Source organism: Pseudophryne corroboree, chromosome 6 (assembly GCF_028390025.1).
Source record: "Pseudophryne corroboree isolate aPseCor3 chromosome 6, aPseCor3.hap2, whole genome shotgun sequence".
In the NCBI taxonomy this organism is placed as follows: domain Eukaryota; kingdom Metazoa; phylum Chordata; class Amphibia; order Anura; family Myobatrachidae; genus Pseudophryne; species Pseudophryne corroboree.
The window spans coordinates 210,968,353-210,982,509 of NC_086449.1; the positions used below are offsets into that span (position 1 = coordinate 210,968,353).

Sequence of the window (14,157 nt, forward strand, 5' to 3'; positions counted from 1 at the left end):
CCGGCCAGGGGTGACTAGTTGGATTTTTGATGCCACGGCCGCAGGGCACTATATAAAAGTGACCCCCGGCTGTGGCATTATCTGTCCAGCTAGTGGAGCCCGGTGCTGGTTTTAAAAATACGGGGGACCCCTACTCTTTTTGTCCCCCGTATTTTTGGAACCAGGACCAGGCGCAGAGCCCGATGCTGGTTGCTTAAATATGGGGGAACCCCTGTCATTTTTTTTCCCATATTTCGGCAACCAGGATCGGCTCAAAGAGCCCGAGGCTGGTTATGCTTAGGAGGGGGGACCCCACTCAATTTTTTTTTAAATATTTGACAGTGTTTAATTTAAAAAAAACAAAAAAAATGAACCCCAGCACGGATCACACAGATCCGGCCGAGATTCATTGTAAAAAAGTCGGCAGTGTTTTGCTAATCACTGCCGTAAAAATAGAAAAAAAACCACGAATGACATCGACATCGGAACAAAAGAAAAACCCGAATACGACAGCTTAGTAAATTAGTCGTAATCAATTCAAAAAGTTGCAGTTTTACACTTTCGATGTCATTCGTGATTGAACTTTGACCTGAAACGGGAAAATACGAATCTTAGTAAATTTACCCCTTTGTTGGAGAAAACCTGCTGCTTGGTACAAGTGAGCTATACTTGCTCAAACTTACAATGTTATTGAAATTAATAGCCAGAAATGTTTTATGTTTAGTTAGTGGCGGACAGCAAAGTTGTTTTATTTTGATGCTTTATTTTCTTTTTTTGATTAATAAAACTGGCAAAGGCGAGTTGCAGCAGAAACCTTGAACTGATGTGATCTCTCGGCTGCTGTTTTCTAACAACTAACCTGGAGATGGTACCTTTTCCCCTAACCCTGTTACAATGCTTAAAATTCATCAAAACATGGAAACATGTACATATTTTTGCAAATGTAATTTCCATCTATTTTACATAAGGAAATGTGTATTTCAGGGGGACTGCTTAGTGAATACAGCTTGTGTATAAAAATCGATTAAAATAGCAGATTAAACGGCACATACAGTAGGTCTATCGTTATTTCTGACCAATTACAAAGACATACCCAGTCACTTTCTCGCTATCTATCTATCTATCTATCTATCTATCTATCTATCTATCTATCTATCTATCTATCTATCTATCTATCTATCTATCTCAAGATAAAATAAATGGTAAGCAGCATATAGATTTCTCCTTGTGGAATATACCTCCTTTCTGACCACTGTTTAGTCCTGATAAGTATAAAGGTTTCAATTCCTCATATATTGTTTTTTTTTGAGCTACATATATTAATTTGGAAGTACACTTGCTCCTATACATAGTGGAAGCAACCTTTCAGTGGGACAAACCAATATTTTTGAGAATAATAACTAGTGGCATCAAGTATATATTTGGTATTTCCACACAATTCTGGTGAAGGGGTGGCACTATTCTATTGTTGTCACTGCAAACCTAGTAATTTTGTCAGTCCCCACTGTAACAAATGCTAACCTGCAGACAATTCCACTGCATTTCAGACAGAGCATTGGGGATAAATTATTGATATATATTGGCCAATATCAGTGAATGAGTAACGTGAATACATGTATAATTTCCTCTAGAATGAGCTCTGATGTTATTGCAGAGGTTGACGCCTATGATTTCACTGTTCACTAGGAAAACTTGTGCAAGTATTGTAAATGTCACCCTTGATGCCAGTGAGCTGTATATTATTTTCTCAGACACATGTAATATTCATATATTATATAGCAGTGCTTCACAACTTTGGTCCTTAAGGCACACTGACTATCCAGGTTTTAGTGATATCCATGCTCAAGCACAGATGGTTATATCAAAATATCTGAGATACTAATTAGGTCACCTGTGCTCAAGTACAGCTATTCTTAAAGCCTGTACTGTTAGGCCCCTTTCACACTGAACCTGAGACACTATCAGTGCAACACAGGTCCGGTTTCAGTGTGAAAGGGTCTAACCGAGTACAGAGTTCCTGGGTAGTCCCTGGTGTGAAAGTTATATCCTAGGTCATGCCTAAAAGGAGATAATTGGCAGGCTTAGTAGCGCTTGGAGATGGCATCATATCCAAGCATTCAGTGTTAGATGGAAGACTCGGGTCCGGCGTGAATGGTGACGACCCAGGAATAACCTGGGTCCATCTGCCGGTGTGAAAGGGGTAAGTAACCTAAAACCCGTCTCCAACCCCATGTTCAGTGTACCAGGTTGGAGCCGAGTTTTAGGTGTGAAAGTAGTCTAGGGGTGCCTTGCAAACTGTGGTTGGGAATACCTCCTCAACAGTATTGAGTGTTTTATCCCATATATATTGTTAGTCACAACAGTAACCACAACATACCATTGCAGTAACCTTTTCGTCCAATTTTGGCACTTAAAGATATTGGTCCAGAAGTTAGGAAAAGGCAGCCAATCATTTGCTCTTTGGATTGTTCTACAGGAGTCTAAAAAACAAAAATAGTTCTCAGACCACACGGTTAACAAATAAATGGCAGGACAGTTTTATTGTCATGCATCAAGGAAAATCTACTGTAATTAAAAGGTGCAATTAATAGTCAGCAAACAGGTTAGCCAGGTAACAAATAGTATAAAAGTCCAGTTAAGATCATGCTTATCACAAAGCAACAATTTACAGTGTTTATACTGTTCTACTAATGGTTTATCCCCTTGCTTGGAAATTAATCACATTATGCTCATAACAGTGAGGTGCGGTGAGGTCATCACAGGCTAGTATCGGAGCCAGGTTTACACACACACACATAGATGTGTCCTCTAACATCGTTGCTGCAGTCACGCTAAACAGCCCTTCAAGTCGCGCCATGCCGTGGCGGGACTCGGTAGTGATGAGCGTCTTTTTTTGCATCTTTCGCCTGGAAAATGTGTCTTAGACGCAATGTAATGCAATAAGATGCATAAACAGCTTCTGCTGATTAAATTGATATGCAGCATGCCTATATACTGTGTGTAACAGCGTCTCTATCTGCATCTGAAATGAAATGTTACAGTGTTTTCCAGGAGAACACTGTAGCATAGAATTTTGTATGCAAATACAGTGGCAGTCACACACAGAATATAGGCATGCTGCATATCATTTTAATCAGCAGAAGCTGCTTGTGCATCCTATTGCATTACAATGCATCTAAGACACATTTTCGCGGCAGAAGATGCAAAAAAAGACGCTCGGCGCAACCAAGTCACATGGCACTCACGTGTTATGTGTAACGAGACTTGTAGTACATGGAGCAAAGTTGTAAGGGGGCACATCTGTATATGATTTGGTGGTGAGATTTGACTATAGAAATGATTAGAATAACCAAATATATCTATCACAATTTGGCATTTGTCAAAGTCACTCAGATCCTTACGCTTACCCATTTTTCCTGCGCTCAACATATTAAGTTCAGGAACTGACTGTTCACTTGCTGTCTAATCTATCCCACCCCTTGACAGGTGCCATTGTGACGTCATAATCAATGTTATTTACTTCATCTGTCAGTGGTTTTAATGTGTCGTATTTCTGCACGACAACGACAACGACAACCACATGTGTTAGTTGTTACAAAGCTACCATTGGATGGTACTAGACCATCCTCCCTACAGCCCTAACCTGGCACCAAGTGATTTCCACCTCTTTGGACCATTGAAGAAGGTGGGTGGAAGGCGATGCTGGGATAGATGCCCTGGTGTAGCGTTGGAACACATACTTAGACAAGTATGGGACTATGTGGAAAAATAATCTGTACCAAGGCCATACTATTGATTATACATATATGTACGTGTTGAATACATTTACATAATGAGAGGTATTATTTATGGAACCACCCTTGTACAACGTATTATAATAATAATAATAATAATAATAATAATAATAATAATAAATAGGAGCAGGTTAAATTACAATGGAGTTGTTGGACAAGCCCTTCAAATGTACAGTACAAAATGTGGCAAACAATATGTCACCTGGATACTTAAATAGCTGCCCTACACCGATAACTTTGTACAGTTACACAAGTCTTCAGTGAACAATTCCCCTCCAAAATAATAATTAAAAAAATCTCTACACATTTTATGTGAAATTTGTGTTGTTTAAAGTCAGCTTCAATTGCCAGAGTATTTTTGTGATGATATCATTCATATTTAAATACTGGGCCATTAGGCTCCTCTATAGCTGTCATGAAAGTGCAAGGTATAATTGTATATTATTTTGATAAAATGGGAGCAGATAAAAGAATAAAGCTCATTAGCTCCACATCTCACCACTGTGTTGTTACTCAAGCTCTGATCCTCCCTGCCATACTATGTATTTGCAGTCATTATGGAGTTCAATGCTTTAATGTGATCCAATTTGCCATTAGGGCATGATAGCTGAAAGGATTCCGCCAGCAGCTGCATACACTTACTTAGTGGTAGAAAATGGCATGAAAAATGGAAGGATACGTGACATATAATGGGCTGAGTTAGATAGCAGACCTGCAATGATTAATAATAAGTCTCCCATAATTATGTCTTCTGCAGCTGTCATTATTCATGTTTAGGACAGCAAGCCTTACAAATGTAGCTTCTGCGGTAAATGGGTTTGCGTGATGTACAGCTAATAAAACAAATTGGCACACCTGCATATATTAGGAATGCAGATACCGAATGGAGACTGATAGAAGTACAGTACTTATTATTGCAAGGTAAACAGAAATTAAATGGAGTCATTCAGAGAGGCGTCAGGTTTTAAATAACACTTTCGCATTGCTAATATAGTTCTTACAAGTAAAGACGGAGAGTTGACATCAATACGACTGGTGACTCGGAGCTCACGGTGGATGCTACAAGCAGGCATGGATGGTCTCTCCAATACTGCAGTGAGTTGGTATTGAACCCTACCATATTTCCCAGTGAAAGAAGTAACCAATTGTCTAAAAGTAACAAAAATAAATGAATACAAATTATTATTGCACATCTAATAAACAGTAAAGTAGGCACTAAGAAATTTTTTCAGTCAGTGATCCCTCCCAAATATGCGATAATATTCATGATATATTCAAACAGGCCAACAGTAATGCTTATATTATGGTAATTAATCTCATAATAGTGATCACTATTTGGGGGACAATCTGCTGGCATGTACAAAATAAGGAGTGCACCGTGTAAAAAACACATACAAATATAGGCAATGTGGCTGATTCTTAGTTGGAAGTAAAAAAAAAAAAAAGAAAAAGAAAGAAAACAGTAACTTTGCACCTGGACAAACCATGCTGCAGTGCAAATATACAACAACAAAAAAGAAAAACAAATAAAAATTTTTACATGAAGGGTAAATATTGGCTGTTTCTGCACCTAGCCCACACATGCCGGACAGCTTTATTTTACACTGCAATTTACTGTAGATTTGAGCTACTGTAGTACACGTTCCTCTCACATCTCTCTGCACAACAACATGGTTTTGCCAAGGTGCGAAAGTACAGTAATCTCAACTCAAAAACAGGTCTATATGTGAAGAAAAAAAAAAAAAAAAAAGCAACTGCTTCCTCATAAAACACACTGATTAATATTATTTGGGGACATGCTAAACTAAATTTGTAAAAAGTGAATCTAATGTTTTCCAAAATATGAGGATCAAGCAGTTTAATTAAAGTAACTGAAATCTAAAAACTGACACTCAGCTTGGTGGCCAATGGAATTTGCCCATACAACTGTGATGTCAGTCCTTGCAGCCAGAGTACTGGTCGTCGGTTGAGCGCCCATACACACAGCCAGATGCACAGATATAGCTGAAGATATATCAGCCATCGGCTGTGCTGCATAGCAGACGCAATAGGGCCCGATGTAATGAGGTCCGAGTTGGCCGGAGGTGCAGGTTCCCGGCCGAACTGGATGTTTTTTAAAGAGGCAATCATGTACAAGGCAAAACCATGCCTTGTAAATCCTGTGGCACGGCACCATTTCCCTGCATGCTTCCACGCTGTGATGAGCTCTGTTGTTGTGCGCTGTCAGTCTTTGTCCTTTTAAGGACCGACTGTCAGAGTGTCCATCAGGGGCTGTGTCAGAGTCAGTCAGAGTGTCCATCAGGGGCTGTCAGTATGAGTGTCCATCAGGGGCTGTCAGTCAGAGTGTCCATCAGGGGCTGTGCTGTTGGGCTGTCAGTGTGTCCATCAGGGGCAGTCTGTGGGGCTGTCAGTCGGAGTGTTCATCAGGGGCTGTCAGTCAGAGTGTCCTTAAGAGGCTGTGCTGTGGGGCTGTCAGTCAGAGTGTCCATCAGGGGCAGTCTGTGGGGCTGTGTCAGTCAGTGGTATAACAGCCCTGGGCTGTGTCAGTCAGTGTAGTAGTGTACAGAAGAGGCTGTCAGTCAGTAGTGTACATCTAAGGGGCTGTCAGTCATTGTGTCCAGCACAGCCAGTGGTTTTTTTTTGTGCTGTCCATCAAAGGGACTGTGGTGCTGTCACTGTGTCCAGTCCCCTAAGTCCATCACAGTGGTACTGCAGTGACTACGTAGGCCCCACCCTCTGCGTTCACAGTGCGTGTGCGAAAGCGGTCTGACTCCACGCAGTGTGGGACACGGTTCGTCCAACAAAAATTAAAATAATTTTTTTTTGTGTGTGCACTGCACCCCAGCACACACTATCCATGCAGTGTGGGACAAGGTGTGTCCCCCAAAAAATAAAATACAATTGTATGTTGTGTGTACTGCACCCCAGTACACCACAGTTGTATAGTACCATGTGTAAAAGCGGTCTGACTCCAGGTAGTGTGGGACAAGGTGCGTGCCCCCACCAAACAAATAAAAAATTGTTGTGTGCACTGCACCCCAGTACACCAAAGTATAGTACCGTGCGTGAAAGCAGTCTGACTCCACGCAGTGTGGGACAAGCTGGTTCTCAAACCCTTCAAAGCAGCCACCTGTGAAGTGAGTTCCCAAACTGCTAGCTTGAGCCAGGTGGTTCCCCTAATTAGGCTTTTGGAAAAACAACTGGAGAAATTGAAGGAGGAGATAAAACAAGGCAAATTTGCTAAATATGCCGGACTTGCAGATCAAGTCTTTTTTTTGCTTCGCCAGGATCCACGGGTTGCCAATATCTTGAAATCGGATCACTACATTTTGGCATCTGTGCTTGATCCTAGGTTCAAGTCGTAAGCTATGTCTTTCTTTCCAACTGACACAGATCTTAAGAGATGCAAAAAGCTCCTGGTGACCAAATTGGTCGGGTCTAAATGAATTGGCCAGTATTAGTGACACCTCTACTGTAACTCCATCTGATATAGTCACCATCCAAAGAATGGTGGAGAATTATTTTTACAACACCATAAAAGTAGGCATGTCACAGAGTCCCTTTGTGTACTGGAAGGAAAAATAGGAATTTAATACCTACCGGTAATTCCTTTTCTCGTAGTCTGTAGTTGATACTGGGGATCTGTACTTTAGTACCATGGGGGTATAGATCGGGTCCACTGGAGCCTGGCACTTTAAAACCTTTAGGTTGTGTATGTGTGTGCTGGCTCCTCCCCTCTATGCCCCTCCTACCAGACTCAGTCTAGGAAAACTGTGCCCGAGGAGGACATACCACGAGAGAAGGTTAATACAACAGCGATGAGGCAACAAGCCAACACACAACCATAACCAAAAGGATGACGCTAACCAGAACAGAGGATAGCAGCACCAACCCAACCAAAATAGTACAGCTATCCCAACATCATAACTGGACCGCAACGGTGGGCCAACCAAAAACTTACTCAGGTAAGCAGGAATCGAAGCACTGAGGCGGGCACCCAGTATTCACTACGGACTGCGAGAAAAGGAATTACCGGTATGTATTAAATTCCTATTTTCTCTAACATCCTAGTGGATACTGGGGATCTGTACTTTAGTACCTTGGGGAAGTCCCAGAGCTCCCAAATGGGTGGGTGAGTGCTGAGACCCCTGTAAAACAGCCTGACCAAACTGAAGGTCATCCTTGGCCAAGGTGTCGAACAGATAGACCTTAACAAAGGTGTTTGAACCAGACCAAGTAGCAGCTCGGCAGAACTGTAAGGCCGAGACACCCCGGGCAGCTGCCCAGGAAGAGCCCACAGACCTCATCGAGTGGAGCTGAATAGATGTCGGCAAAGGCAGAGCCGCCAAAGTATAGGCCTGTTGAATGGTCAACCTGAGCCAACAAGCAATTGATTGCTTAGAAGCTGGACAACCAAACTTGGTGGCATCATAAAGGACAAAGAGCGAATCAAATTTCCGATGATGAGCCATCATTTTGACATAGATCTTCAGAGCCCTCATCACATCCAAGGACTGTGGCCCAATGGAAACGTCAGACAACACCGGAACCACAATGGGTTGGTTAACATGAAAAGCTGAAACCACTTTTGGCAAAAACTGAGGATGGGTCCTGAGTTCCGCCCTGTCTTCATGGAAAGTCAAATAAGGGATCTTACAGGATAAGGCCCCCAATTCAGAGACACGTCTTGCAGACACCAATGCTAATAACATCACCGTTTTCCAGGTGAGAAATTTCAACTCCACCCTATGTAAGGCTTCAAACCAGTCCGACTAAAGGAAGGAGAGAACCACACTGAGATCCCACGGAGCCATGGCAGGCACGAAGGTCGGTTGCATATGAAGCCCTCCTTTTAGGAAAGTTTGTACTTCCGGCAATATGGCAAGTTGTTTCTGGAAGAAAATAGAGAGCGCCGAAATCTGGACTTTGATGGAGCCTAAACGTAGGCCCATATACACTCCCGCTTGCAGGAAAAGTAGAAAACGACCGATTCTAAATTCCACAGGAGACACCTTTCTACTTTCACACCAGGAAACATACTTTTTCCAGATACGATGAGAATGTTTTGACGTCACCATCTTCCTGGCTTGGACCATGGTGGAAATAACACGAGAGGGAAGACACTTTCTTGCTAGAATCTCCGCCTCAACTTCCAAGCCATCAGACGTAGCCGCAGTAAGTCTGGATAGAAGAACTTTCTTGTTGAAGAAGATCCTTTTGGAGCGGTAGAGACCAGAGATCCTCCAGAGTCATGGTTAGGAGGTCCGAGTACCACGTCTGACAAGGCCAATCCGGGGCAATTAGAATTGCCTGAACGCTTTCCCTTCTTAGTCTTTTTACAACCCTTGGGATTAGCGGTAGAGGAGCGAACAGGAACACAAACTAGTATGGCCAAGGCATCGTCAGCGCATCCACTGCTACAGCCTGCGGATCTCTCATCCTGGAACAGTAACAGCATAGCTTCTTGTTGAGACAAGAAGCCATCAGGTCTATCTGCGGACAGCCCCACCGGCGAATTAATTGTTGAAACACCTGGGGATGTAGGCCCCATTCCCCCGGATGGAGGTCGTGTCTGCTGAGGAAGTCCGCTTCACAGTTGTCCACTCCTGGAATGAATATGGCTGAGATGGCCCTTGCATTGGCCTCTGCCCAGAGGAGGATTTTTGACACTTCTTGCATCGCTGCTCTGCTTCTTGTTCCCCCTTGCCGGGTTATGTACGCCACCGCCGTGGCATTGAACGATTGAACCAGGATTGCCCAATCCCTTAGGAGATGGGAAGCTTGCAGAAGGGCATTGTAAATTGCCCTGAGTTCCAGGAGGTTTATCGGCAGAATAGATTCCTGAATTGACCTTATCCCCTGGAACTGGGCCCCTTGGGTCACAGCCCCCCAACCCTGGAGGCTGGTATCTGTTGTCAGTAGAATCCACGAGTGGATATTGAAATTCATGCCTTCTACCAGGTGAGGAACTTGTAGCCACCATAATAGAGAAATCCGTGCTTTTGGAGACAAGGTCACTTCTGGATGCATGTGAAGGTGAGACCCCGACCATTTGTACAGCAGATCCAGCTGAAATGGCAGGGCATGAAATCTGCTGTATTGGATTGCCTCGTAAGCAGCAACCATCTTGCCCAGCAAAAATATGCAAAGATGTATGGACACCTTGCAAAGACGGAGCACTGAGCGGACCAAAGCCTGGATGGCCAAGGCCTTGTCCATCGGGAGAAATACCTTTTGAGACACTGTATTCAGTATCATTCCCAGGAATTGGAGACGTTGGGCCGATTCCAGGTGAGATTTCTGGAAGTTTAGAATCCACCCATGATCCGTAAGCAGGCGAGTCGTCAGTTCGATGCTGTACAATAGACGCTCCCTGGACATAGCCTTTATCAGGAGATCGTCCATGTAGGGGACTATGTTGACTCCCATCCTACGCAGTTGCAGCATCATCTCTGCCATGACTATGGTGAAGACCCTTGGATCTGTGGACAGGCCAAAGGGCAAGGCCTGAAACTGGAAGTGGTCATCCAAGATGGCGAACCTGAGGTAAGCCTGATGAGGGGACCACATGGAAATGTGTAGATAAGCATCCTTGACACCAGTGCCCACAGGGATTCCATCTTGAATTTGAACACCCGCAGATACGGGTTGAGAGACTTCAGGTTTAAAATGGGTGGCACCAAACTGTCCGGCTTTGGAACGACAAAAAGACTGGAGTAAAACCCTCTTTTGTGTAAAGGATGAGGTACTGGGACCACCACCCCTGTTACTAAAAGTTTTTGATTATCCTCTTGCAAGGTAACCCTTGCTGCGGGTAAAACTGGTAAGCCCGATCCCTGCAGGACTTTGCCCAAACATGGGCGAAGTGTTGAAAGCGAGCACCCACCTGAAAGTCGCCTTGCCGCTGGGGCCAACCGTCACGCGAACGGTTTAGCGGCAGGGGATCCGGTGGTCTGGTCCAGGGAGATCCAGCAGCTGCAGGTTTATGGAACTTACCAAGTGATCATCTCGGAGTGGTGGAGACGCCCCGGCCCCTGCCTATGAACCTTGCCACATGAAAGGACTGCAAGGAGGGTCCTGTGTAAGAACGTTGAGCAGGTGGCGCAGCGACGGCAGATAGGTAGACTCACCCGCCGTTGCCTGGGAGATCCATTTATATAACTTGTCCCCAAACAAAGCATCACCTGTAAAGGGAAGATTCTGCACACCCTTTTTGGAATCAGCGTCTGCTGACCATTGACGTAACCACAGAGCTCTGCGTGTCGAAACAGCCATAGCAGTAGTGCGCCCATTTATCTTACACAATTCCTTAACAGCCTTGCTCATAAAATTAGCAGCATCCATTATGTGTTGCAGCAGAGTAATGACCTCAACCTGGGGCAGACTGTCTAAACCATTTATAATATGATCGGACCACTTGACCATTGCCCTAGAAATCCACCCACAAACTATTGTGGGGCGCTGTGCAATGCCCGCTGCCGTATAAATTGCCTTGAGAGTGGTCTCAACTTTACGGTCAGCCGGCTCTTTTAGGGATATAGCCCCTGGCACCTGCAGTACCAATTTCTTAGACAGTCTGGACACAGACGTATCCCTTGATGGGGAGGTTTTCCCATACATTCCTGTCCTCACCTGGGAGGGGAAAGGTAGCTAAAAACCTCTGAGGAATCTTACATTTATTATCAGGGTTTAACCATGCTTCCCTGGCCAGGGAGTTTAACTCTTTTGACACAGGAAAAGTTAGTGAGGTCTTTGGTCTAACATTAAAGTACAACTCCTTATCTGGTTCTGCCTCCTGATCCAGTGTGTGAAGAACCTCTCTTACAGCAAAATTGAGGGCCTCCACCCCTGGGGACAGATAGCTGTCCTCATCCATAACATCATCATCCACATCAGGGTGATCAGAATCAGAATCAGACTGGAGCACCTGTGGCAGTGGGCATTTATGTGAAACCAACAGAGCATACGCGCACGCAGGGGGGGTTTCCGAGTACCTAGAAACCCCCCCTGGCGCAGCTGACCGATTGTTTTATTATATTTTTTATATATACAGTACGGATCTCAGTCAGTGTTATGACGTGACTGCAGCAGTTGCCTCCGTCCTACATACACAGTGGAAGGCAGGCGACTGGCGGCAGGTAGGGGGTGCTGAAGCGGGGCTGCGCAGCTCCTCTCATGAAGTTAAGTTCTCGTGTGAGGAGTATGCAGTGGCGTAACTCCCGGAGGCAAAGGAAGGATCTGCCTCCGGGCGCCAGCTGTTAAGGGGGATAGAGGAACAGAGCTGGTGGGAGGGGGGGGGGCAATGCACGCTGGGACCAGTGCCGGGTATAAGCCACCATCAAGGGAACTGCCTGCCTGCATGCATTTTAGGGCCCCGCCCACCCCCTCCCTTCACAAAGCGGTCTTTCTTTATTTTTTGCAGTGACCTGTGCGGGGAGGGAGAGGGGAAATCAATCTGAGGCTGCAGCAGGGGATTCCTTGCAAATGCATCTCTCACCCACCCACTGCTGTGCCGAGTCTCTCCATTATCTCAGCCCAAGGGTCAGATGAGCATGGCATGTGCTGATCTCTGATTGGAGGAGCTCGGCACATGCTGATTAGAAGAGCACCTGATTGGAGGAGCCTGACACCTGTTTCCCTGACCTCTGGGACATTAAGGATCTCTCTCAGCATGGCCCCCGTCTGTGAGTAATCAGCCTGCCTCCATGGGTTATGCTCCTGTTCCCATAATACCTGCCTATCTCTGCCACCCACTGTTCACTGCATCTGTCTCTCTGCATGTGTCTGTCTCTCTATATTCTCTGCCAACCATCTTCTTCCCATCTCTCTGCCCACCATCTGCCTCCCCTCCCTCTTCCCACCATCTGCCTCCCCTCCCTCTTCCTACCATCTTCCTCCCCTCTCTCTGCCCACCAGCTGCCTCCCCTCTCTCTGCCCACCATCTGCCTGCCCTCTCTTTGCCCACCAGCTGCCTGCCCTCTCTCTGCCCACCAGCTGCCTCCCCTCTCTCTGCCCACATCTACCTCCCCTCTCTCTGCCCAGCAGCTACCACCCCCTCTCTGCCCACCATCTGTCTCCCCCCCTCTCTGCCCACCATCTGCCTCTCCTCTCTCTGCCCACCATCTGCCTCCCCTCTCTCTGCCCACCATCTGCCTAACCTCTCTCTGCCCACCATCTGCCTCCCCTCTCTCTCTCTCTGCCCACCATCTGTCTCCACTCTCTCTGCCCACCATCTGCCTCCCCTCTCTCTCTCTGCCCACCATCTGTCTCCACTCTCTCTGCCCACAATCTGCCTAACCTCTCTCTGCCCACCATCTGCCTCCCCTCTCTCTCTGCCCACCATCTGTCTCCACTCTCTCTGCCCACCATCTGTCTCCCCTCTCTCTGCCCAGCATCTGGCTGGGACACACTGTCTCTTCCCAGCATCTGTCTTCCCCCCCTTTCTCTGCCAAGCATCTGCTTGTGTCCCCCCCTCTCTGCCCAGCATCTGTCCCCCCATCCTCTCTCTGCCCAACATCTGTCTGTCCCCCCATCCTCTCTCTGCCCAGCATTTGGTTGCCCTGTCCAGCATGTTTAATTTTTTTCTACAGGGGGGAGAGAAGGGGGGGAGGGGGCAGCAATGTGTTTTTATTTATCTCCTGTGGGGGGGACAATATGTGCACTAATTGTTAAAAGAAATCTCTATCAACATTTGCGGCCACCCCCTTAAAATAAAGATTCCTTATTGCCGCACTTTGCGACAATAAGGTATCCTTATTTGCCCAGAGGTATCAGTGAGTTGCAGGGACAGGAGCTCCAATAGGAGCCTGTCCTGGCGATCACTGAGAAGGTGCTGCCAGATGCCGGTTGGGATGGGGGGAAGCACTACCATCTGTTTCGCGTCCAGGCACCTGTTATGAAGTTACTATCCTGGGCGCATGGTAACTGGAAAAGGAGAAATAGTGTCTTCAAGTTCACCCTCTCTAACTCTGCTGCAGCGAGGTGGGTCTGAGCAGAGGCGTCACGGGGTGTGGTGACAACCGTTGCGCATCCTTCATATGCAAGCGCACCGAAGGCGTGGCCACAAAGAAAGGGGCGTGGCCTTGCTGGTCGTCACTCCAGGGGGAGACTGTCTGCAGCGCTGTTTGCTCCTCTGCTATGACAGGAGCCGGGTGATGTAGCAGAATTTCACACTGCAGCACCTGGCTCCTGTCACTGCGGAGGAGCCCACAGATTGGTGTCACCCTCTTCTAGCCCCGGACCCCCCGCACCCGCCTTGTGACGCCACTGGGACTGAGTCACATATGTCGGGGGCTAGGGGGAGGCGATAGTCGGTATTCTATAATAAATGATGCTGGCTTGGTCACAGCACTCAGTGTCCTGATAACCGCAGCAGTGGTTTGTG

At 46.1% G+C, this 14,157-nt stretch overlaps 1 protein-coding gene across 2 annotated transcripts in view; it reads right to left on the reverse strand.

Annotated features, from left to right (window-relative positions):
* The window catches only part of ARRDC4 (arrestin domain containing 4), a 97,297-nt gene that overhangs the window by 15,197 nt on the left and 67,943 nt on the right, over nucleotides 1–14,157 (reverse strand). For both annotated transcript variants that reach the window (XM_063925716.1, XM_063925715.1), the window contains exons 3-4: nucleotides 4,775–4,922; nucleotides 2,357–2,459 (exon numbers count right to left, since the gene is read on the reverse strand). In XM_063925716.1, coding sequence (XP_063781786.1) covers nucleotides 2,357–2,459; nucleotides 4,775–4,922 — 251 coding nt within the window. The remainder of the gene's footprint in view (nucleotides 1–2,356; nucleotides 2,460–4,774; nucleotides 4,923–14,157) is intronic.